Source organism: Paramisgurnus dabryanus, chromosome 21 (genome assembly GCF_030506205.2).
Source record: "Paramisgurnus dabryanus chromosome 21, PD_genome_1.1, whole genome shotgun sequence".
Taxonomy (NCBI): domain Eukaryota; kingdom Metazoa; phylum Chordata; class Actinopteri; order Cypriniformes; family Cobitidae; genus Paramisgurnus; species Paramisgurnus dabryanus.
This window is the reverse complement of record NC_133357.1, coordinates 22022812-22049699: the sequence shown is the minus strand read 5'-3', so window position 1 is coordinate 22049699 and position 26888 is coordinate 22022812. Positions and strand designations below refer to the sequence as shown.

Here is a 26888-nt window from a genome sequence, read left to right as displayed (position 1 = left end):
TATAGTAAAAGTAGTTTTTTTTGTGGAAAAAATAGTTTTAGTTGGGCCTGTTGAAAAGTGAGGCCATGCCTGAGCTACAGGACATCGTCTTTCAAAACATAACCTGCGCGAAAGAGAAAAAAAAACGGATGTGTCTCTGTCCACAGCACATTTCAAAACATTTTAATTCATAAAAATAAATCATGAGAACATGAACTTCATCACTGCATTTGCATGAATTGTAAAATATTTTTCATTTTTGAATGAAGGGGATCGCACACCGGCCGCGCCGCTCAGCGCCGCACCATTCTAAATCAACTGAACACATTGTTTTCTATGAGTATACGTACACCGGCGCCGCCAGGTGGCGCCTGTCCGCGCCGCCCAGCTGTGACTCAGGAAGTTGCTCAAATCCCTGTCGCGCCACACAGCGCCACTCACATAGTTTAACATTAAATAAAGTCATATTTGTCCCAAATCATTAAGGATTAACATTGGCTGCTAATTATATATTTTACATTTTGAAGTAGACGCTATCTGACGAAGCTCGCGCTATTCTCCTAGGCGCGAGTTCTCCTAGGCGCGACGCGGCGCTGCCTGGCGCTGAGCTGCGCGGCCGGTGTGCGATCCCCTTTTTAAAAAAGAGCAGTGCGACGCGGCTTTTTATATTGCTAAGCAACCTACGAGTCAGCTGTCTTGTCAATCAAATATTGAAGCATGAGCGCTCTTTTGCTGTTAACTGTCATATTAGCAGAAACTTTAAAAAGAGGACGCTTGCTCTGACCTTGTTTGAGGATGAGAGGTGCACAAACACGCAGGAGAGAGTGAGCGAGTGGAGTCCGGTTCTTCAAAGCAACTGTAAACTTCCCTCACCACAACTTATTCGATTGGACAATGGAAAGTTCAAAAATATTTTGACAAAACACGTGATGCACATGGTTCACATGATGCAACAAACACATAATTTGAAAACACGAGCAACACAAATGACACTCCGAACAGATATTTTGAATTTGCACCCCTCAGATGAGCAGTCACGAGCCGCCACTGATGTACCATCCTAAATGCTTTACCTATACAAAGATGTGCGTTCATCCAAATGCACGTGACATTTAGGTTTCAGTTTTAAAGAGCACCTATTTTATTGCTAAAACAATGTTATTTTGTCTTTAGCATTGATATAGTGTGTCCACGTGGTTTATGGTTAAAAAACACATTATTTTCCACATACAATACATTTTTGTAGCTCCAGATATTCTGCCTTCCTTAAACCCATTGATTTTGAACAATACTCAGCAATCTGAAAAGCTCTGTGTCCCTGATTGGCCAGCTAATCTGTACGTTGTGCTTGGCCTGAATACCTCTGACGTCAGCTGGAAATTACCATTTTTGAAAGATTCGGTTGCTAATATGAGTTAACTTACAGGCTGTGAGTCTGAAGCGGGAGGAATTATGATAATGTCGGTCTTTACTACATCAACAGGCCCAGGAAGTAAACTGTTGCCTACAATCCATGTGTTTGTTGTAGTCCAAGAAAAGAGATTTACTTTGGAAACGATTACTCGCATCATCGTTTACTTTGGGGTTTGTACCTTTTGCATAACATGTAGGTACACACCTATACACCAAAGGAAATGTAAAATCGAAATCGGACGATAGAGTGCAGGACTTGGTTGATGTTATATTAAAAGAGATAAAGATCAGGATCTGATTGATGTAAAAAGAGTTATTAAGAGTGGTAAGACATGAAAACAATCTTTCTCGCACTGACTGACAGATCCAAAGCATGCACACAGATGCACGAGTGTACACATATACAGAGAATTACAGTTTTAAAAATATATATGTTTTGAGAAGAATTCACACAGATTTAATCTGTTATGTCTTAAATGAATGTTTGGTTAACTGTTGGGAAAAAATGTCTGATGTGTAACATTATATTAGATTGCATTACAGTAGATCTTAAAGCTGTCTGTCTCAATGTCAATCAAACAATAAAAGAAAGAAAAAAGTTGAACAAATATTTTTCCTACATATTGTTTTTGACTGTGTGTGTGCGCTACATATATTAGTATACCAGTGATTTTAAGGTATGGATGCAGTGATTTTGCTTTTGAACCTTGAACAAATGTTTTCTCAAAATTGACTTTGCTGACTCTGTCAACTTAAAACAGGTGTAGCTCTGTCATTTTTTTGTTAAATTTGCTCATTCATAATTTTGCCAGCATGTCAAAAATGCATTAGCTAATATGAACTAACAATAAACAACCCTTTTACAGAATTTATTCATCTTAGTGCATGTTTATTTTAGCATTTACTAAAATACATTTTTTAAATGAAAAGTAACTGTGCCTTAATCTAAAGTTGACAATGTATACATTTTACCACTAGAGGTGGCTATTACACAATAACAACAACAAAGGGGAAGCTTAAAGACGTTTTGAAGGAGAGAGGAACGACGGGAGATTGGATGTCATCATCCAGAGATGGAATGGAATTCACAATTGAATCCAGAGGATAACGCGAATAGTATGTCATTATGAGATGAGAATGACAAGGGATGACTGATTATTTGTAATTTACAAATCCCTGGGAACTTTTGGGATAGTGTAAACACACGACAGCACGAAAAATATATCACACTGTGCAAGTGCTTTTTGGATATTTTACTAAATATTGTGCCTTTAACAAAGATTAAACGAGTAGCGGCTAGCTGTGAGTGTAAGTCAGTTGTACCCTCATTATTGTGGTGCATTGTGGGGTTGAATGAATGCACTGAATAATGACCACTATAATTTTGGACACCACATAAAATAGATTTTTAAGGAGCTATTTGGACACAACCTTAGACTCCAGGAAGTTATATAACAATAATATAATCTAACTGGAGTTTACAAAGCTTCCCTCCAATTTTATGCACAGTGTTTAACTGGTGTTCAGTCAATGGACAGATGGATCGTGGACATTATGTCCAAACAATTATATGCCTCTAACCAGGCTTTATGAAATAGACTATGAAATATCACTGTGATTAAAGCACTGAAAAGAATTTATAGGCCTTGCGCCAAACTAATCTAACTTCAGTAATGACTATACAACACACTCGCAGATCATTTTCGAAAAGCCGAGCATTTTAATTCAAGCCAACAATTCATGCACACCTGTTTTGGCAGCCTGCCATCCGAGTGAGAAAGGGCTTCGGATCTGAATGTTGTAGGCAAATACAGGACTGTGGTTATCAGGGCCTGGACGCCAGGATACAATCGATGATGTTTCTGTGATCTCATCAACTCTGATGTCCAGTGGTGGGCCAGGGGGACCTGCAAGAAGATAGTGGCGCAAAACACATAAGGATTTGGATAATTTTTTAATTTTTTTTTTTAGTTTGTTTAACCTAGTAGGTTTAAAATGAGTATATTATGATAAATATGCATAATTAGACATTACCTCGTACCACCACATCTGTTGCTATAGACGCACTGTCTACATTAGTCTGTACAGCACAAGTGTACCTCCCTGCATGCCGTAGTTGAATGTTACGAATCATAATGTCACCAGCGGATGACTGTGAGAACATACAGACATACAAAACGATAAAAATATGTGTTTATTATACCATACATCAATATTTATCATATAATAATATTCATCATTAAAATCAGGTGGGTAAATGAAAATTGGTGTAAACTGTTATTATTTTTTCTTCTTAGAAACATTATATTTTTGATAGCTTTAAAATAAGAATAAGATATTTAAACAAAAGTCCATACACCCATGGATGGATGGGCCAGTGCCCAGGGGCCCTTGACTATCATAAGTAGTATTTAAAAACGAAATTATGCTGAAAACATCAGTCTTTAAGGAATGATACGTACCCCACCAACTTTTTCGAAATAGCCCCCATGGCTTCCGAAGTTGATCATCTGCTCATTGAAGAACCAGGTGAATCTGACTTCGAGGGAGGGGTCACGGGTCACCTGGCATGGGATAACAACACTCTCTCCGACTGTAACATCCAGCTGAGTGGCTTTAGAAATGATGACGGTCGGCTCTGTAATAACAGTGTGATGGTCAGCAGCAAACACATTTACACGTGCACATTATTAGTTCTCTGTGCCGTGCTACATGAAACAGCAGTAGGAAATAAGTACATTATGGCTGTGATGTGACGGTGTTGATGCTCAGAACAGTACCGTTTTACTTCCACTAGATGTCAGTGTGCTGTTATGTTTTCATCTCTTCTGACACCTCTTATACGTTCTCACTCAAAGTATTTGTTGTCAAGACGTCAAATTTTAGGTTAACCCAAAGGCTACTTTACCATGGGTGCACTTTTCTACAGGTTCTTTTTATAAGTAAATTAGTAACTTTTCATAGCAGTTGTTATATTGAGACTACAACAGTTCTTGTGATTTGTTAAGCATGCATTAACGGACATGATAATTGTAGTTCTTCTCATCTGTGACCCTGGACCCCAAATATATATGTGTAGCAGTAGCCAACAATACGTTGTACGGGTCAAAATTATTGATTTTTTATGACTCTTCTGTAGTTACACTGTGAACCAAGAACGACAGAAAATTAAAAGTTGTGATTTTCTCGCCTTAACTATACTCTCATTCCGGCATAACAATCAAGGTAATAATTTGCTGCCGTAACATGGCGCAAATGAAAGCAGGCGCAATGAAATTACGCAGTGCCCGAAAATAGTCCCCTTGGTAACTTCCAGTAGCTCCAGTTTTAAATGGGAAAAATATTGAAACTCTTTGGTTATTTTTAAGCGTGATGCTAATGGTCTAATCAGATTCAATAGATAAGGCTACGCTATGCTAAAAGTGGTACAACCAGATCGGCTGAATGGATTCTAAAACGGTAAAACTCAAATGTTTAAATACTGGAGCAGAGACAGCTTCCTCTGAACCGGTAAGGCATCTGTTGAAACACTTGCATTATCATGTAGTCAGAACAAACGCAGCAGATATGCTCTATTACCTCACTTCAGTGTTTCCCAGAGACTTGGCGGCACATCCACCAGGTAAAAATAGATAACTAACATAGGTTAGGTCGGTCATTTTTAGATGTACTTATGTCATATGGATGTATAATGACAGATCTGCTCTGATGCGGTTATCACAGACATCAGATTAATCCGCGCAAAGTAGCGAGGCGAAGTACAACGCATGCACAGAACATTCCTCCGCAAATAACTGCAATTTTATATTTCAATCAGAGATGGCGATAGAGAGGCCAGAGTTACGGAAAAGAGTTGCAGCTTTAAGTAAAGATGATATTTCATGATGATATTTAGTACATTTCATACCATAAATATAGCTAAATATATTTATCATCAATAATTTGTGTTGCTAAGGACTTCATTCGAACAACTTTAAAGGCTAAAATGTTTGATTTTTTGGCACCCTCAGATTCTAGATTTCAAATGTTTATTAGTACTTTACAAGCACATATTAATTCATGACACTATTCTTCATCCCTACACCAAATTCTAATAATATAATGTGACAAAAAATAGAATGATGACATAAATGTGTTTGTAAATATTTGTTTGACTGGGTGTCAAGTCACTTTCTAATATATCAATAAAAATGTCAAGCCAGTCATCAGACATTTTTTTTAGCTTTTTTAATGCATCACTCTTCATTCTTCAAATGAAACAAATGATTTTAAAAGGACGTAAGAGCACAGGGCATCCTCAAAACAGCTGTTTGAGTTAACTTATGAAGCTTGAATCATTAGTGCCAGTATATTCTCTGGATCTTCTCTTGTACTGAATTATTCATAATTTTTTATACACTGTGCTTGGCAAACATGTGAATTTTGGAGAACAATCTGAATGTTTGCAAATGATCATGTCAGATGAACATGTATTCTGTATTTTGGCTTTCATGTGGAAATGAGAACGAGAGTGTTTCTATAGAAAAAAACTTCAAAAACAAGAGAGCCCAATGAAATGCTGTTTTAATAGTGTTGGTATTGTTATTGTCTCCTGTCAAGTGCCTGAAGAACCCACTGATTTGCAGAAAAGAGTTTTAGATTGATTCAACCCTTAATGAACAGCACTGTTATTCACACACATATCATGCGTCTCTAATGCTAGTCAAATAAATCAATTCCCCATTAACCACAAGCACAGTTCATCTAGAGTCTGTGGAGATATCCAGCGTGTGTGTGCTTTCCTTCAATAGTGGCGCATGCTTTAGATCTATCGGAGATCATTGTTTAGTGTCACATAAATTTCGTAATCGTACAAATACTAAAGTATCCCAGCATACCTTTAACCACTAGTGTGCCAGCACTGCTTGCCACTCCAAACTGGTTTCTCGCCACACAAGTGTATAGACCTGCATCTTGTTTCGAGATGTTGGATATCCGGAGACTGCCATTATCCAGCACAGAGACTCTAGACGACAAATTGAAATGAAAGCAGTGCAATTACATCCATCCATATAAACAAAACCCGAAATCAGATATTATATTACACCGAGGATCAATGCACTTTAGTCTGGTCACAAAGATCAATGGGCAATTCGGCTGAACGTCTGAGCTGTGTAATTGGTGATTTCGCCAAAAGGTTTGAGTGCTGCGGTGCTTGCAAAACAATTCAGGGCATTGTTAGGACTGTAAGGATTTAAGCATCCCAAAATTACACACTTTATAAAATCTTTAAATAATAATAACAAAAAAGTTATATTGGATTATACAGGACATCCTTAAAGGGCACAAATTATGCAAAACCCACTTTTACAAGGTATTTGGATATAAATGGGTGTTGGCATTGTGTTAACACAACCACCCTACAATGAAAGAAAATCCACCCTCTCCTTTTTGATCACCATTAAACAGGAGCAGTCTCATTAGGCATGCTTTTTAAATTCTCTTGTTAATGTGATGTCACACAAACAAAGCCCCACCCACGGCCACTGACTGACCGGTTAATTTTACCCAAAAGCTTTTCTAAATGTGTTTGTTAGCACATTGTAGCGATATTGTGTAACTAAAGATACTATTGTTCCAGACTATATTTGTTGAACCAAATGACAAGAATTTAAAGAGATAGTTCTTCCAAAAATTTAAATTCTGTCATCATTTTCTCAATTTAAAGAGATAGTTCACCCCAAAAATTTTAATTCTGTCATCATTTTCACATCCTCATGTTGTTGTAAACCTGTATGAATGTTTTTTTCTGATGAACACAAAAGAAGATAAACATCTTATTATAAATGATGGTAAGCACAAGGCTGATTGTAACCAAACAAATGTGACCAGTCACGGAAAGTAGGGACACAAGTCGGATCTGGGGCATTTTGAGCTATTCACAGATTCTGAAAGTGCAGTTTCTAAGCTTTCCAACGATGTGTAACACATGGAAATCTGATAAGATTTGGAGAAGTTGTGGCCATTTGAATGTAACACATTCAAGAAAGAGAATGCTGAGAAATTTGAGAAAGAAGAGTTAACACTTTTCCCGGCCTGGAGAGACAAAAGTGCTCATTTACATCTTATTTAGCTAAGCCATACCCCCTGTAAAGCCGTTTTAAGATACCGATGTTCTAGCATCATATGTAGTATTTTGTGAAAGAAGCCCGGATGACAACATGCAAAAATAAACAGGACTTTTACCTTTGTGGGGATCACAAGTCGAATCCAGTCTGTTTCAGATGTGTGAATCATCCAATGATCGCGTCACTACAGTCACGTGACTTCACGCTCGAGCCGGAAGAGAAGACAATGCTGAATAAAGTCGTAATTCTTGCTATTTTTGGACCAAACTGTATTTTCGATGCATCAACACAATCTTATTGACCCACTGATGTCACATGGACTACTTTGATGATGTTTTATTACCTTTCTGGACATGGAAACCGTACATAGATTTTCAATGAAGGGGACAGAAAGCTCTCGGACTAAATCTAACGTTAAAACATCTTAAACTGTGTTCCGAAAATAAACGGAGGACTTCTGAGTTTAGAATGACATAAGGGTAAATCATTAATTACATTATTTTCATTTTTGGGCGAACTATACCTATTCAGGAGCAACGCTTCCCTTTGGGGGCGGAGGCGAAAACACAAGCTTATACACTATGTAAATATACACACAAACAATGACGCCCCCCCGCTGCACGCTAGAATCTCCAGAAAAACAACCCGATTTCAACCGCAAAATGTACGCTTTTAAATGTACAAAAACTGCTATCTCAAACATGGAGAGGCTTCTTCGTGATCTCAACTAACAGATTCTGCAATAAAACGAAAATCACAAATTTTGAAAAAAAAAAATCTTTGTTTCTCATTTTCTCGAAACTTGTGCTGCCGACTTGTGACACTGGTTTCCGTGACGGGTCACAAATACGATGAAATTCAGTGTGTATCATCAACTGTGTGCCATCATTTACCAAAATATCTTCTTCATCATTTGTCACAGTACTTCCATAATATTTGTTTTCCTACTATGGAAGTCAATGGTTACGGTAGCTGTGTGTTTACCATGATTTATCATAATATCTTCTTTTGTGTTAATCAAAATAAAATAAAAACTCATACAGGTTTAGAACAACATGAGGATGAGTAAATGATGACAAAATTTTCATTTTTGGGTTAACTATCCCTTTAAGAAATCATAAATGGACAATCTTTGGCATTGCTATGACATACAGTAACTATGCTGTCAACAAAGTGAAAAACCCACTCTTAGGAAATACAATAGAATGATGTGCTTTAACAAAAATCAAGCTGCACATTTCTACTTGTAAAGCATTCATTGTGCCTTGTCAATAAACCCAGAACATTCACTTAAATTAACAGAGTTAAATAAAGCAGATAATGTCTAAATAAATAAATAAATATGATTTTATTGACAAATATAACATTTTGTCACACATCCATGTGTAAAAAGTGAAAATGAATATTAGGTTGCTTTAATTTGGATAAAGCTGAGGCCAAGATGATTAAAATGCTTAAAGTGCAGAACTCAAGATCTGCTTCATTTCCAACATGACCTTTCATTATGTAGCGATCTTCTTTAGCAATGCACTTCTAGGGGAGAAGAAAATTCTGCTCACATCACCATGGCAAACAGACCAAATCATTTTTGCGGACATGCCACTCTTTATAAAGTGTGGCCTTATTTATTTCTATGGAGGTGTGTTGAGATAAGAGGTTATTTTTAACATTTTGTTGATTTTTTAATTGTTTTAATCTGTGTCCAAAATGATACTTCCATTAACCAAATGAAAACATGCGGTACAAATTATCATTTATTTATTATTTCTAAAAACAGTTAGAAAAAGTAAGATATATATTCAGGGCTGCTTTAATTTGACATAAGTTTTCCTATAGCTCAATTGGTAAAGCATTAGCAGAGCAAAAACGTCTAGTTCACGCGAATGGTGCGAATTGAGCATCTGGCACGGTATGCGCTAATGGTGCTTTGTTTCACGCGAATTTGCGGCTAAGGTCCGAGTTAAAAAATTTGAACTTTGGCAGATTTTCGCGCCACGTTAACCAATCAGGAGCCTGCTTGCTGCTGTGGCGGCAGCCCCGCCCGGAGTCACTCATTCAACATGGAGGAACGCATTTGTGCCTAATTGTGCGCCCATAGGCTTGCTGGTCTGAGAACAAGGTGTGTTCAGGCGCGCTGTTATTTTGAGGAAGCTGAAATATGCATACGCAAAAATGTTTTTATTATTTAAAGAGTGTGTCAGTAATTTGCACCTATAAATGGATGAAAAACAATGCAATTTTTTTTAACTCTTTCCCCGCAAGTGTTTTTTAAAAAAGTTGCCAGCCAGTGGCAGCATTTTTCATGTTTTTAACAAAAGTTCTTAAAGTTCTTTAAGTATATAAACATACAGTATGTCAAATGGAAAAACTGCACCTCTGCTTTAAAAAAAACCCTGTTTTATCCTACCTTCATTAGTTCCTCTCAAATATGGTTAGGTTTCTTCAAAAACATCAAATTTTGAGCCAAAAGCTAAGATAATTCAATTTTTGCGAAGGACTTTTGATAGAGATCAGATGCAGAGCAATCTTTAAAACACACAGAGTTCTTTCTCTTTCACGTGAAGTGTTACTTGCGGGTTACTTCCGCCACCTGGTGGATTATAGCGGTATTGCGGAAAGCCAGAAATTCTTGTCATTGGCAGGGAAGCATTTTCTCTTAATTGACGAGATAACTCGTCAATGGCGGGGAAACAGTTAACACAACAATCTTCAACTGGTGCTCCTCTTCCTCCCCTTACAGTTTTTTAGCTTACACACTCTGCCATATAAATAGGGAATCTGCCATGTTGTGAGCACAACTGGCCTTTAAAGGGGATGAGAGATGAGACTCTCCTTGGTTTATTGCACGTTACGTCCAAAACACACCCATTACTCATAAAAAGAATATGGACAACCTTTATAGACCATGCGCCAGTCGCACCAACCATTTCTCCCATCATTAAACTAGCAAAAGTGGATTCGGACATTCCCTAAGTGAACTTTACTTTAGGCCATGCGCTTAAATGCGCCGCTTTCTCTTCACTATCATAAATTGGAGTTTTCTGGCTTTTATTCCAGATCTGTTTGCATCTACATTACATCTTTTCAAATTCTACCATGATTCATGCTTTTGATGAAAAAACAAAAATGCATATGTAGCTAAGCATTAACAACTTGTTTATGCGCGAATGTAAAGAGCTGAAGGCTAAAAGTTGGAGTTTTATTTGCATAACACTGTCAGCCGTTTTCCAACAGGTGGTAGATTATTACAAGCAATATCAGGCATTAAGGTATAAAAGCAATGTTCTCTATTCACTACCCACATTATTATTATAGAAATGCCTGAAAAGGCTGTTTCTTGGCTCTCTCTCTTACTTCGTCTTTGTCTCTCTCTCTCTCTCTCTCTCTCTCTCTCTCTCTCTCTCTCTCTCTCTCTCTATGTCAAGACTGCAACAGTGTTTTAATGAGAGACCCTGTCCTTCTTTCTATCCAGAGCTGGAAACTGTGGGTGGATGTTAACACAAGGCTGATAGACAGTGATGGCTACTAATGATTTTCTCACAGCAGCTCTAGGCTCACCGGTTCAGTCTTTCTCTCTCTGTGGAGATACTGCCATACTGCTTAAATCTCTATGGATTCATATTAGTGTATGCTAATAAGAAATCTGTGATCAGTGCACTGCCCTTCTATACATTTCAAAACCTTTTTAAACGTTCCCACTGTATGATCTGGAGGCATTATTAGTCTCCGAAAGGAAGATTATTACAGGTTCTGTCCTGTCAGTGATGTCATTTTAGGCTTATTTAGATGCTTGCTCAGTTTATCTCTAGGTTTGTCAAGCTAAATCCTAATACCGGTAATACACATCTTGGAAGATACTTATTTTTAGCCTTATTCTGGTACAATACGGTTGTATTTGTAAACATTGTTAAAGGGCCAATATTATGCAGATTTTTACAAGCTGTAATATACCTCCAGGTGTGCCTCAAATGTGTCTGTGCAGTTTTAGCTCTAAAAATACTCCACATATCATTTTGGAGTCAGGACTGTAATTTTTTTATGTGTGTACCTTTAAATGCAAATGAGCTACTGTTTTCGTAAAAAAAAAATTCTGATTCCTGTGAATACAGTCTAAAACAGTAGTATCTTTAGCTGCATTAGTGCTACAACGTGCTAACAATTACATTTAAAAAAGCTTTTGTGTAAAGTTAACCAGTCAGTCAGTAACCGTGGGCGGTGCTTTGTCAGTGTGACATCACATTAATAAGAGAATCAAAACAGCATGTCTAAGGAGATTGCTTTGGTTTAAAGGGGATTCAAAAAGTGGGTCGATTGTTTTGATTGTAGGGTGGTTGTGTTCACACACTGCCAACACACATTTATGTCCAAACATCTTGTAAAACTGGATTTAGCATAATATGGGCACTTTAATGCATTAGCATACAATAACCAACATCACATAGCATTTATTATTTTTAGTTCATGTTAGTTAAATTCCCAACACAATCTCATGGCAATTCATAATTTGTACAAACTAGTATTAATTTGTATATGACCATATGTTTTGTACAATTTCCTTTCCCCCTGTGATGTTGGGCTTAGAGTCGTAGTTAGTGGTGTTTCAATTTGGTTAATTCCAATAATCAACCTTTTTGTACAATTGACTTTGTACAAATTCATACAAATTAGCCAACTTGTAAAATCTGTACAAATGAGTTCAGGCAATAAATAAGTTAGTTAGTTTGTTATGTTTTTTTTTTATTTCTAACAGTACATGATTTTAATAAACTATTTTGGGTAGGTTTAGGGTAGGACAGTTAAAAAATATATTTTAAAGACGGAGTGCACAATGTTTGAAAAACGCTTTGGGAAAGGGAGTTGGGCCGACTATCAAAACACACTTGTAGTCAATCAGCAGTAAGGGGCGTGTCTACTAACCGACATCCTTGCCGGGGTTGTATATGTGTGGGGCGGGTCTATCAAAAGAAGGTCCAGATTGTATTGGGGTAGGGGCGTGTTTGTTTAGGTGATTTCAAATATCATGTATTGTGCCTTTAAGTGCTATATGGTTACAACCATTTTCTATAAATCTCTGTCTGTTAAGTTAAAAATAATAATACATTATGTATTTTTACAATTTTTGTATAAAAGGGGGTCTAAACCAATAAAAAAGGAATTAGGGTAAGGTTTGGGGTAGGGTTAGGGTGGTAACATTATCAAAAAAATAGTTAAAGGAAAATTATACAGAAATCTAAAAAATAATTTTAAATGTTTTACGTTTTGTAGCTGTAAAAACGTAATAATGCTATGATTAAATGTTGCAAGTCAGCATCTTTTTAATTGTATAAAAAAGTATGTTTTGATTTGTAGAAAGTTATGTATTAAAGGGATAGTTCACCCAAAATTGAAAATTCTGTCATAATTTACTCACTCTCATGTTGTTACAAACCTGTTAAAATTTCTTTGTTCTGGTGAACACAAAGGAAGATATTTAAAAAAATGTTTTTATCCAAATAGTTTGTGGACCCCAATCACTTTTAGAGTAGGAAAAAAATACTATGGAAGTAAATGGGGTCCATGAATGGTTTGGTTACAAACATTTCTCAAAATATCTTCCTTTGTGCAGTAACAAAGAAATTTACACAGGTTTGTAACAACATGAGGGTGAGTAAATGATGACAGAATTTTCATTTTGGGGTAGACTATCCTTTTAATACTAGGGCTGGGCGGTATACCAGATTTAGGGGATATATCGATATGGGTTCCCGGCGCGTTCATATCGATATGGTTTAATGCAACTCAAGCGCGCATACACGCGCTCTGCGCGAGCCTGCCCGTCACAGCAAGTACGCGACATAGAGAAGCACGCAGAAACTCTGTGACGCTTGGATGCGCCTCATGAATGTGGACATTCAAAAACTGCGGCTGCATGCACTCGGAGGATTGTAATAATTGAGTTCAAGACTAAAATAAAATGTCTCCTCCATCTGCTTTTACAGAGAGATCATTGGAATTAAGTTACCGCTGCATATGTGTGCTTTCATCCCAACAACATGTCTGACGCTCCATCACAACACCTATTTATCTAATACGCTATTGCAGTTATTTCTCATCACTATTATAGCAATATCAGGTGAGTGATACTGCGTTTATACTTTAGTTCGACGGGACAAGTGCGTAGATAAAACAAAAACTCCGAAGGAGTTTTATTTTGTGGTGAACTTTTTCCTCAGATTCAAAGCATAACAGCCACAAACAAGTCTCCGTTATTTAATTTTAAAATGTCACTTTAGAATTAGCAACAAATGATTGTGCTGCTTCAGTGAAGCTATTAGTGTGAATTAATGAGATTATTATGTGTGCGCGTTACAGTTTCAGTTTGCACGTAGCCAATCAGATTCCAGAACCACATCTGTTCTATAAACTTAATTATTTTGGATCATAATTATGTTTAATTATGACTGGAATACACTGTAAGGACAAAAGGACTGTGACACCCCCTTCTAATGAAGAGGTTTGACTACTTTAGTCAATTCTGTCAACACAAATCTTAATGCTACAGACAGTTCAGTATATTAATGAGAATTGTGTGTTTTTAATTTTATGGATAATAATTTCAATAGTATGGGCAGGACACTTTTCTATAATTATATTATAGATTAAAGATCATATTACATGATAATGCCCATGTGCACAAAACAAAGTAAAAAAAAAGAAATGATTAAGAACTTCACTGGTTTGTATATAAAGTTAACTAAACCCAGCTAAACAACTTTGGTATGACAAACATTTACCACCCATCAAGAACATGAGCATACAGTCATTTCGTGTAAGAAAAAGGCTCTAACAAAGATGATTTTTTTATATGGTACTGCATGGTATATAATTTTTGTTTTGATTTGAAGTGGAATAGATAGTTTATTAGGGAGTGTTAACAACTTTATGGTACAACAACTTCAGCCACAAAGATTATAAAGGCTTTGCCTTTCAAGTAACATTTTTATCCTTTTTGTAAGAAATACCGGATATATATCAGATACTGGCATTCCTAAACAAAATACTGGGATATGAATTTTTGCTCATACCGCCCAGCCCTATTTAATACTATATATAAACAGTGGAACCAGGCTGCTAATTCAATACTCTACCAATGAGCTACAGTATACAGGCCCACTGACCATTAGCAAAGATTAAATGCTTGAAACCATGCTGTTAGTTTGTGTAAGTTAAGGCCGATACAAATGTTAACAAATGCAAACTTCAGATAAAGCATAACCCTAATTCTCTAACTAACTCATTCCCCACCAGCCTTTATTTTTTTTAAACTGCCTGCCAGCATTTTTGAACAAAAGTTTCACAAAATGCCTTTCAGGAAATGTTCTTTTATAAATATATAAACATACAAATATATGAAAGAACAGACCCTCTGTTTTCAAACAAACAAACAAACAAAACGTTTACAAACTCTTAAATATAGGTCTTTTTCTTAAAGGGCCCATGTCACAGGACTTTTTTTAAGATGTCAAATACATCTTTGGTGTCCCCAGAGCACATGTGTGAAGTTATAGCTCAAAATACCATATAAATAATTTATTATAGCATGTTAAAATTGCCACTTTGTAGGTGTGCGCAAAAATGTGCCGTTTTGGGTGTGTCCTCTAAAATGCACATGTGCAGATCAAGTGCAAACACTGATCACAATGATGGTGGTTTGTTGAAATTGAAACTCAATTGTTCTGTGAATTATTTTCTCTCTGCACTAAATGGCAGTGCTGTGGTTGGATTAAGGGGTTGGATTATTATAATAAGAGCTCCTTATGACATCATAAGGAGAGCCAAATTTCAACGACCTATTTTTTCATGTGCTTGTAGATAATGGTTTACCAAAACTAAGTTACTGGGTTGATCTTTTTCAAATTTTCTAGGTTGATAGCATCACTAGGGACCCAATCATAGCACTTAAACATGGAAAAAGTCAGATTTTTAAAAAATATATTTTGAGAGCAGAAAATAATTGCATTTTTCCCACCCAATAGATCAAACACAAATCGTTTATGAGTTATGAAAATACGAATTCAGTAAGCTGTAGCTGGTTGATTGCAAAAGATAAAGCATTGATATTTTTCTGACTATTTTCAACTATCAACTAAATTCAGATTTATGAGAAGTTTTTGTGAATCATCAGGTCTTTGATCAGTGGCTGTCTGACTCCAAACATATTGTTCTGTCTGTATCACTTTAAAGAACAGCTTGCTGGCAGACAAAGGAAGATTGGATGGTAAATATACCTGTGGCTCTCTCGCAGGGCTTCTTTCCCTTTCCTCCAGGAGATCATGCCTCGTGGTGACATGCGGGGTCTGCATTCAATCAAAACATCCCCACCCTGTCGAGCCAATGTCTGTGCCTTCAGCAAGCTACTGGAGAAATCCGGAGCCACTGCTGAGGGGAAAAGAAAAAAATACATGTTAAAATACAATAATGAATGGGTGGATGAATGGATAAGTATTCAAATAGGTAGATGGGTGGATGTGAACCAGAACCAGAACCATTCAGTCAAGAACCATTTCTTACCTTTAAAACTACAACAAAAAACCTTTTGTAAAACAGAAAGATTAAAGGTTTTTAATGAAACCATTCAGCCCAAAATTATATTTTTTATGGCACAGCACCTTTCATTTTAAAAGTGTATACCAGCATATTGTATTGTGTGCTGATGTCCCTGCAAACTTTGATCTATTGATGATGTGGGTTTTTATAAAAGTATCTAAATCATTTATCTATGTTACCTGGTTTGTTATGTTGTATCTAATGTTATAAAATTCATCTTATGAAATTTAACCATTCGTTTGTATGTGGCTTACGAGTCTAAATACTTTTTGCTTGGATGATGGTGAGGAAAAATGTGAAAGATATTTTCGTTCAAATGACTTTAACTCGCTCTCATTTTCACTAAATCTCATCGTCTACTCGCGTTCCACCGGGCAGACGAGGAGGCAAAGTTTTTTAATGCGATATACTCACTTAAGTGCACTCTCCAGAAACCCGCGCTATCCCCCACACGCCGCTAAGTCAAACTGAGTCAAGCCAGCCAGCACAAATATAAAGGCACTAAAGTGAGAAGACCGTCTACCTCACATCTCCCCCAGGCAGCAATTTCAGCATACTAGACTTTCCCGCCTGTTTGGCATCCGTCTGCACTCGGCGCTGACAGCATCAAAGCACCCATTGTGCTGACAAATGACAAGAATGGGATACGAAGCGCCCAGCTCATCTGATGCACAATAAAATGGACTCCAACATCAGCTCCTTTAATCTTCGCCCTGAGAGACGGGTTTGCACATTGATCCTGTCAATTGTTATCCTGCTCCTCATGATAGGTCAAATGTTTTTAAATGCAGCCTAAAATTGTATAATAATCCTAAGGGTGACTTGAATAAGATTAGGAGAATGGGTCACTATTGAAAAGTAAGGTTGACAACTTTGAGATTTTTCTTCTTCTGTTTTTTTTTTTTAGTTTTGAAAAATTATCGAGCTTCAGTGACAAGTGTCAGAAATTGCCATGAAGTATTCACAGCTGCTGTCTGGAGATCTTCAATTCAACGAAAGTGGGTGGAAAAACACCCACTGACACCTTTCATAATAAACACTGGTTACGCATTTCCATATACATAAATATATTGGGTTGGTTTAGCTATTAAACCTAAAAGCAACCAAATACTTAATGGCTCTGTTATCAAACATAACAATTGCAATTGTATAGTATTGTACATTTAATGTAATTATCCCAAAATTCAATAGGGTTGCCATCAACATGTTTACTCGGTCCATGACCACACCCAACAAAACTGAATAATTATAAACTCATATATAAATACTTAATATCTTAAAGATAATGCGTACAAAATAATCTTTGTCATATTTTTGTTAATAGGGTCAATGACGTGACTGTAATTATTTTGTGTCTGTATGGTTCAATTATACAGAGCCCCTAAGGTGACATTGGAGTAAAAAAAGTTTAGTTTCATGTGCTCACGTGAAACCTTAATGTGCAGATTTTTGTTTAGTTTAGTTTCGTGTGCTCACGTGAAACCTTCATGTGCAGATTTTTGTTTAGTTTAGTTTCGTGTGCTCACGTGAAACTTTCGCGTACATGTATATATATCACGTGCGCTCATGAAACTTCATTTTCATGTGAGCACGCGATTGTCTCACATGTGCACGCCATAGTTTCACGGGCGCACGCGAAACTTAACGCATAGTTTCACACGTGCACGTGATAGTTTTATGCGAGCACGCGATAGTTTCACACGCGCACACGAAACTAAACTTTATTTAATTTTTGCTCCACATTCCCTTAGGGGCTCCGTACAATTTAATGTAAAAGGATTAACATTTCTAAATAAAATGTACAGGTTACTTGCATACATTCTCTTTTTCTAAAAGTCTAAAATTTCTGGTTGTATTTCATTTTGAAAGAATATTTGGGGGATAATTGCAAAAATGTCAATGTTGTATAAACGATGTGTGCCAATTGGTGTATCTAGTTTTTTTTTAAATAAAAAGTATTTTATTTTGGAATAAAATATAAATAGATTTTTTACATACATTTTTACATCATTTGTCAAAGATTATTTAGAAAACAGAGCTGTTTTCAGCATATGTAAGGACAAATATTACAAAAACGTATTAAAATTACAATTATATTTTAAAATGATATTTTTGATAATCATGCTTATATGCCATCAAGGTGGATAAAAGATTTAATATTTCTCTTTCTTTAGTGAAATTAGCGGTAACACCATCTGACATTTTCAGGTCCATTGAGTCTCAACTTTCATAAAAATTAGGGATGCACCGATACCGATACATTTTCTAAAGTACTCGTACTCGTTAAAAGTCCCCCGATACCTGGAATCGATACCACGGTCTGAGAAATGTCTATGTTTGAGCGGCGTGTAAGGGGTTAATGCCTATTGTGTTGTCCAAAGAGGCAGAGTTTACAACAAACTGGAAAACTAGTCCATTGTTTTTTTGTTAAATTATATGACTAAAGCTGTTACCTGTAAATTTAAATGTTTTTTTATTAAGTACTCGGTATCGGTAAGTACTGAAATGCAAGTACTCGTACTCGTACTCGTACTCGTATTCCAAAAAAGTATTATCGGTGCATCACTAATAAAAATGGTGCAAATGTAATTTTTTATTGCATAAAATTAACTTAAATACACTATGTGCATATAATAAACCTCATGTGTGCTTTTAAAACAAGTTTTTTTTTTTTTGAATTTCTCATCTTGCAAGACCGTTTTTGTCACTGACCCAATAATATTTTGTTTTGGCCGCTGATGCAGCTATTATCTTCCTATGGTGCAAAGAGGAAATAAACTGCTCTGTTCTTTTAACATTTGCACTTTCCATGTGACACTGCACATATTTTATTAAGACCCTTTATTATTTCCATAATCACAGTAAATGGACTAAAACAGCATTCACCCAGACATCTGACGACTCCGGGCCGGATCCGCACTGTATCCAGGTCAAAGCCAGCATGTCTGGTGCGTATCCAACCAGGAGTCATCTGCTGTCTGGGCAGTTTTAGAGCTTTATAAATGTAAACCTTATTTACGGTGCCTATTGTGACCAATGGGATTAAATGTAAGGCAAATAAGTCCTAGCAAATATCTAACAGCAATGGCACCTTGCCATCTACACTGTCAGAAGAAATGGTTAAAAATGGTTACTGGGGCAGCACCCTTTACAAACGTCCTAGTAGCATCTGGGTACAGATTTTTTTTTTCAGTGTACATACTGTGAGATCAATTTAGCTATGTCTTTAATTTGCACACTTACAGTGTAGAGGCTTTATTTACAACCAATTATTTATTCAATGATCATGAAATCCCTTACCGATGACTCGGAGCTCAGCATTGGCAAACACTCGGCCGTGACGGTTCTCGGCGATACACTGGTACATCCCTGTATCTGAGAGAGTCAGACCGCTGATGGACAATGCACCATTTATAACCTGGATTCTATCCTGGAAACATAACAACAAATCCAGAATGATGCAACTATGACATGTAAAACAAAAAACATTTTTACATTAGATTTATGCATTTGGCATATGCTTTTATTCAAAGAGACGTGAGAGAGTGCTTTCTCCCAGTGTGTGCTGGTGGTAATGGTTAACAAGAAAACTACAGGTACACTTTAAGCAATATTTTTCAGTAAATTTTTATAAAAAATGTGTTTTGTCTACAGTGAAGCTAACAGTTAACATTAGGGAGAGGTTTCAACTGTATTTGTCATTCAAAAATAGCATGTAATAATAACATACTTTGTATTTTATAGCATTGCTAATTTAAAGGGTACATATTATGCAAAGATTTTAATAAGATCATTTAAGTCTCTGATGTGCCTTGAATGTGTCTGTGAAGTTTCAGCTCATATTACAAAATGCCCTATTTGGGTGGGAGCAAAAAGTGCTGTTATCATGTCTGTACATTTAAATGCAAATAAGCTACTCCTCACTCCCTTAGCAACAGACAGTGGGCACTTTCAGTTAAAAATAGATCTGATTCCCGTGAATACAGTCTGAGACAATAGTATCTTTGTGCTATAACAAACACATTTAGAAAAGCTTCTGGGTAAAATGAACTAGTCAGTCAGTGGCCGTGGGCGGGGCTTTGTTGTGTGAAGTTACATTAAAGCTCCCATAACACAACCTGTTTCTCCATATCTGATGTTAATATACCGTTGAACCCCCCCAACAAGTAAATGAAAACAGCATGTCCAATGAGACATGCTTTGGCATAATTGGGATTAAAAAAGAAGGATAGATTGAATTTTTTCATTGTAGAGTTGTTGTGTTCACGCACTGCCAACATGCATTTATGTCCAAACACCTTGTAAAAATGGATTTTGCATAATATGGGCCCTTTAACCCTTGTGTACAGTTTTTATCAGCACACTTTGAGAAAAAAAGTACAAAACTGGCATGGTACCCTTTAAAAAAGCTTCTTTTATGTACCATTTAGGTTCAGTTACCAATATGCACTACTATGCCCTTTTTATGTATGTCAGGGCTAGTCAACTGGCAGCCCGTGGGCCAAATGCGGCCCTCCAATCATCTTCATACGGCCGCTGATCATCTTTGTCTCATTTAAAATCAGCGTGGTTACTTTTACCTTCCCACTGTACATGAGAAATGACGGACGAAAAACCGGAAAGAGAGTAGGAAAGGGGCTGCGTGGGGTGCCAAGTAAAAAAACAACATAAGTTATAATAATACACCGCATGTGACACGCCGACCAGAAGTGATGTATTTCAGTGTGTTCCAATGAAAACACTTTATGCAAGGAGAAAATTATTAATCCTTTTTTTGTTTAACTTTATCAGTAACACTTGAATGCTTTAAAAACGATTGATTACTGATAAGTAAATTATTAAGTATAAATATATACGTAGATTACATGCCCTTGCCTTGACAGATTTACCATTAAACTGTAATTTCATTATGACTGCCACTAGAAGGCGAACTCCGACAGTCGTGTCTGGATGTATGGACAATGGAAAGGCGGTTTATATCTTTAGAATATTAAAAGAGAAAACATGAAGTGCAATTTTAGTCATTAGGAGAAGACTATATGTTGGAAATACTTGAAATTTAACAATTTTTGAAAGTTAAACAGTTATAAACAAAAGAAGTTTAAGAGCTCTGCATGTGTTGATTATTTACACTTGCACTTTTTGTGAGATGTTCATAGTTTACTATTAAATTTAAAATGTGATTCTTGCAGTGTTAAACTGCAATTGTTTATAAAATATCAAAAAAGAAAATATAATTTTTTTGTAATTTAAAGGCTAAATATTGTAAACAAGAAGTGTGCATATTTTTTGAAAATGCATGTTTTTTTACTTTATGACCTATACCAAAAAGTAAAAAACAACAACAACATAAGTTATAATAATACAACAATAATAATAATAAAATCATATTTACAATTTTAAAGTCTCGCCCTCGAAGAAGAGTAGTTGATGACCCCTGGTGTATTTTTGATAGGGTACCGCACCACTGACAGCTTTATTGTACCCTTTTTATAAGAATGTAGTCACACAAAGCTTGACCAGAACACACTTCTTTATCTACTTGCCTTGTGATTTTAAATGCTTTAGCATTTATTAGAGGAGTAACACATAAACAGTCTGTCTCATAAAGGATTGGAGGTATCCTCCGTAAGAATAAGTGCAGATACTATACAACACAGTCTATGGCGTTTTCATTAAGCCTTGTTAATTACAACTAATAATGAAAATAATAAGTTCAGAGAAAAATTTAAACGAGGAACATACTTTTAAACAACTGATAGGTGTTATGGAAACTGAACGACAGATGAATTTAAGCCCACAGAAGCTTTTGGAGAACTGCTGATGGTTGGGGTGTAATTTAGCAAAACATTCAATCATGAAGCCCTGTTACGCTGCTATTGGGCTCACTTGAGTGCAAACAATATGAAAAGTGCATCTAGGTTGAATGAAGCGATATATAAATGGCTCAGATATCTGTGCATGTTGGCACTTCAGAGTTTGATGCCGTTTGCTTTACGCAACCTGAGTTACATTGTTCCAGTTCAGCTGGGAAAAATATATCTCTGACTATGTGACCTACTCAGCGGGGACTGTCGTACAAACTAACCGCTATTACACACAGACAACCTAATACAGCATGTGTGCTTGGTTGACGGGAATAAGACTGAGAAGATCAGCACAGCCTCTAGCAGAGACAAATGGTGGCATAAATCAGGTTTATGGGGGTAATTAATTAGGGGTGACATTCCACTGAAATCAGCAGTTTCCCCCTCGGTGGGGTGCGGCGTTCAGTGGACTCTACTGCGCAGACTGATTAAGTTGCCCACCTGAATAGACATCACATAGATTGCACTATAACAGTACGATTGTTGACTTGCATGTGTGGTATTGTTGCTGTATTGTTTACACAATTGTAAGCTTTTGTTTGCTCTTTGAAACTTAAAGTTGGCATTGAGGAGAAAATCGAAGAGAAAAATGCTGTTTATATATATATATATATATATATATATATATATATATATATATATATATATATATATATATATATATAAATTAATGCATTCATAACTCGTTTAATTTAATAGTGTACATTTATTTCAACAAAACTAATTTGATTAACGTGCGATTAATGCAACGCACAATTTTTGACCTCAGCCCTGCACGTTGTTGGATAAATTAAGATGCAGACATGCAGGAATTTGAAACTAAAGTGCTGGACTTGCTTGATGTTTAAATAGTTATTAAGAGAGATAAAGTTCGGCACTTGATTGATATTAAAAGAGTTATTCAGAGCGACAAGACTCGAAAACAATCTTCCTTGGATTGACTGACACATCTTAAGCAGGCACACAGGGGTGCGACCATGATATATGCATGCATAGACAGAATTACAGTTTTAAAAATATCTGTTTTGACAAGAATTCACGCAGATCGGTTATGTCCTAACTCTTTCCTCGCTATTGATGAGTTATCTCATCAATTAAGAGAAAACATTTGCATAAAAAATGTGTACCTGATGAATTTTTATGTTAATCTGCAATACAACAATTATTCACTACATGGCGCACTTACCCAATTTATGAAAACTGAAGGCAAAACATTATTTACTAATTTTAAACTCTGTGTATGTTTTGATAATTGTTCTGAATCTGATCTCTAACAAAATTCCTACACAAAATGCAATTATGTCAGCTTTTTGCTAAAACAATTTTTTGAAGAAAAATACCCATATTTAAAGGAGTCATATTATGTGGCTAAAAAGCACATTACTTTGTGTATTTGGTGTAATACAATGTGTTTGTGTGGTTTATGGTTAAAAAAAATTATTCTTTTCCACATACCATAAATTTTTTAGCACCTCTAAGTCCCGCCCATCTGAAACAGGTCGTTTGGTACAAAGCTCATCGTTGTGAGAAAGCGCGGTGTCAACGGGTGTGAACTGATTGGCCAGCTATCCAGTGCGTTGTGATTGGCCGACTACCTCAAGAACGTAATCGGAAATAAGACGCTCCTTGCCAAGTTTTGGAAGATGAGCTCCCAAAACAATAGTGAAAGCCACGAGATACTATCGTAGTTACTACTACCTTATCAACACGAGCCTGAATCGGACCCAGAAAACACAGATGGCTAAGCTAATTGATCAAAAATATCTGATGTGTAACATTAGATCCTTGCATTACAGTAGAACTGTATGTGTCAATCTCAATCAAACAAAAAAATAAAAAAGTTAAAAATATATTGATATTGTTTTTGACTTTGTGTGTGCCAAATCTATAAGTTGATTTGAAGGTATGGATGCAGTGATTTTGTTTTTGAACCTGAAAAAATGCATACGAAAATTACGGACTACAGTGTGCAAAGATCTTTAGACTATAATATACTTGTATATATTTATATTTTTACTAATAAACAACAATTCATAAAGGCTGAAACAACAACAACAGTATTTACAATAAATGTACTATAATACAATGCCATGCATGTCACTTGAGATAGGGAGAATGTTCCAGAAAAGTCTAGGATTATACGTGAGTCATATTTGACATGTAGGGGTGAGCTAGGCACAAACTATGGCAGGGTTAATTGTAACGCAGTTACTTTACATATTTCTACAGTGCCGAGCAATCTGTGCTTTTGGTCTTTTTCCAAAGAAGATCAGTGAATTTGTAAAAAGTTGATCCGTTTTGGTTAAGATATTGAACAAAGAGTGTTTTGGAGGCATAAAAGTAAATTTCTTTATCTTATGTTTTTTTTTTTTTCAATTTCTGAATTGAGTGTGTAAGTCACCAAATTCAACCTTATATTATTTTAATCACTGTCTTGTTGCCTAAAACATAACACAATTTTGAAACATGTCAGCAACTCCTAGTAACTGATAGCTGGGATTGAAATCCTTTTTTACACAGCGGGGTAAGTTGTCACACAGTGTTACAACCAAGCCTCCACTATACAATGATAATAAAATAAAACAATGTAAATACTATTAATCAAAGTGATAACTTATAATAAAATATCAGGGGAAATAACTCACAATGATCTTTTTTTTTCTTAATTGTGAAGCCCTTTCAAAAAATCTATTTATATGCATTGACGCATATACAAAGATGGTTAGATGAAGGATCATTTATGGATAGGTATCCACACATTCATCTATTACAGACAGATATATAAACACTATTCACCTTTAGTATACAGATAAAATTTGATTGTATTATTTGTCTTTTAACAAAATTTTCTAGCAGGTGTTACAGCAAAACCCTCTGTTTGTTTCAACTGACCCCATCTACAGTATGGGGTAAGTTGTAACGTTTGCACTTCTGTCACTTTCAGTGTAATTGTACGATAACGGTAGGTCCCACAAACAAACTTTAAGGGTTGATTTTTAGCAAAGATGTGTATGTTGATTGTGTAAAATATATAAAAAAAATAAAATAAAAGTCAAAAAGCGTTGCTTTGTACCCCGCTCTCCCCTACACAACGCACACGGCGATGTAGCATTTGTTGTGTTACTAATCTGAAAAACAGCTTGTTACTGGTGGCTGGCAAGAAAATAAAGAGCGCTTTGTCTTTACATTGTAATCAAATAACAAGCGCCACCCCCCACCTCTCTTTCTCCGACTACACGGATGACCTCTGGTCTGGAGATTGATCAAATGCTGAGTTAGCTGATCGTGACATTTACAAAATGCTAACACCTTGGCTCATTAAGAGTGCAGCGCCTCACGCTGAGATTCCAGTACGAGTTCTCTGTCTCTCAGAGTGATAAAACAAGCCCTGCTCTACGTGATATTAAAGCCAAGCACAGAATTGCTTCGAACCTAACAGATCTCTAAAAATACGCCAGTTTTATGCAAAATCCTAAAAATAAAAGTCCCAATATGCAAGGTGAGAAAAAACTTCGGTTGGGGTTGGGAGCTGTTGCGATAAGAGTGCTGGAACTTCCAAAAGCGCAGTATATCTCCCAGCAGTCTTTATTTAACATTAACACTAAACAACCCACTTGAATCCTTTATCACCTTCCTAAATCTGCTAACTTGGCTTCCCAGGTCCATTTGTACTAAAGATACGGTAAACCCCATTACTCAGAAGACCTTCAGCTCTCCAACTTTAATGGCCCACCTCGAATGACTCCAGCGGTTCTCCATTCTTCAGCCACCTGTAAGAAGGTTTGGGCTTGGCGCTGGCCTTACACTCCCATAGCAGAGATTCATCGATGGCTTTCTGCATATCCTGGGGCTTCTCAACCAGATGAGGGGGTGCTGAGAGCCAACAACAAACACAGAGGGAATGCCAGATGAAAATGAATTTTTCAACAGCTCTCTTGACTCCCAGACAGACTTATGGAGTTGACTATTGATTAACCACTTGGAGAAATTGGTAAACAAACCAAGAAGTTTATCAGCCAATGAATGAACAAATCCAGATGGTCAACAAGTTATTTAAATGAAAAGCATATTACTGCATCAATAATTCATAAGGTGTAATATTTAGGTAGCCATAACACCAAAACACAGCAAGCAATGGCCGTCTAGGTTAATGTCTCTGTAACTCACTTTTAGACCAAATAAACTTGAATTTGGTTACCTTTCGGTTTTGTCAAAATAACTAGTGTGATGTGTGATATTCCATCATGTAAGCAAAGTCAACAGTGATTACAAGGTGTTTCATTTCATGTTTTACTTTATTTCATAAATTTTTGGGCTATGGTTAGACGTCAAATTAATTTTCACTGAGAGCCCAAATTTAGCCTTGTTTTATCCTAGACGTCTGGGTTGCATTTGGACAGCTATTAGACATCTTTTAATTGTAAAGTTGCTTGCTGGGTTATGTATTAATACAGCAAACAAGGTGGCTTGTATTGCTAATTCTAATGTATTGCAAATTCTTGATATAAATCAATATGATTTAGATTAGCGTTCAGTTAACTTCAGAATCTGTTGTAGCGTATTGCAAGCACAGACAAAGGTAATGGCTATCTGTCTCACTATTGGACCTCATCATTTTGCCGTTGCCCATTATGTAATGAATAACAGAGGCTCATATTGATTATTCCATAAGCCCAACAGCACTGATAGATGTCTTGTTGAGTACAGACTATGGAGGGTTATGGATTTTTACCTGCCAAATCATTGCGATGACAAATAATTACAACATAGAAGGATAATCGTGAAAATCTGGCATCCAGGTCATACAACCTCACGTGGTTATCAATTAAACCACAGTATACTGATCAATGATAAAAGCCCATATTTCAAAGCATTCATAAACACTTTAACCATTATGACGCACAATGTAAATCTCAGAATAAAGCATAATTAGATA

At 36.3% G+C, this 26888-nt stretch overlaps 1 protein-coding gene across 1 annotated transcript in view; it reads right to left on the bottom strand.

The window, feature by feature from the left end:
• The window catches only part of cntn3a.1 (contactin 3a, tandem duplicate 1), a 120436-nt gene that overhangs the window by 7413 nt on the left and 86135 nt on the right, over positions 1-26888 (bottom strand). Inside the window, exons 9-15 of the mRNA XM_065286252.2 lie at positions 25686-25825; positions 19386-19515; positions 15767-15917; positions 6270-6397; positions 3855-4030; positions 3427-3544; positions 3141-3299 (exon numbers count right to left, since the gene is read on the bottom strand). Coding sequence (XP_065142324.1) covers positions 3141-3299; positions 3427-3544; positions 3855-4030; positions 6270-6397; positions 15767-15917; positions 19386-19515; positions 25686-25825 — 1002 coding nt within the window. The remainder of the gene's footprint in view (positions 1-3140; positions 3300-3426; positions 3545-3854; positions 4031-6269; positions 6398-15766; positions 15918-19385; positions 19516-25685; positions 25826-26888) is intronic.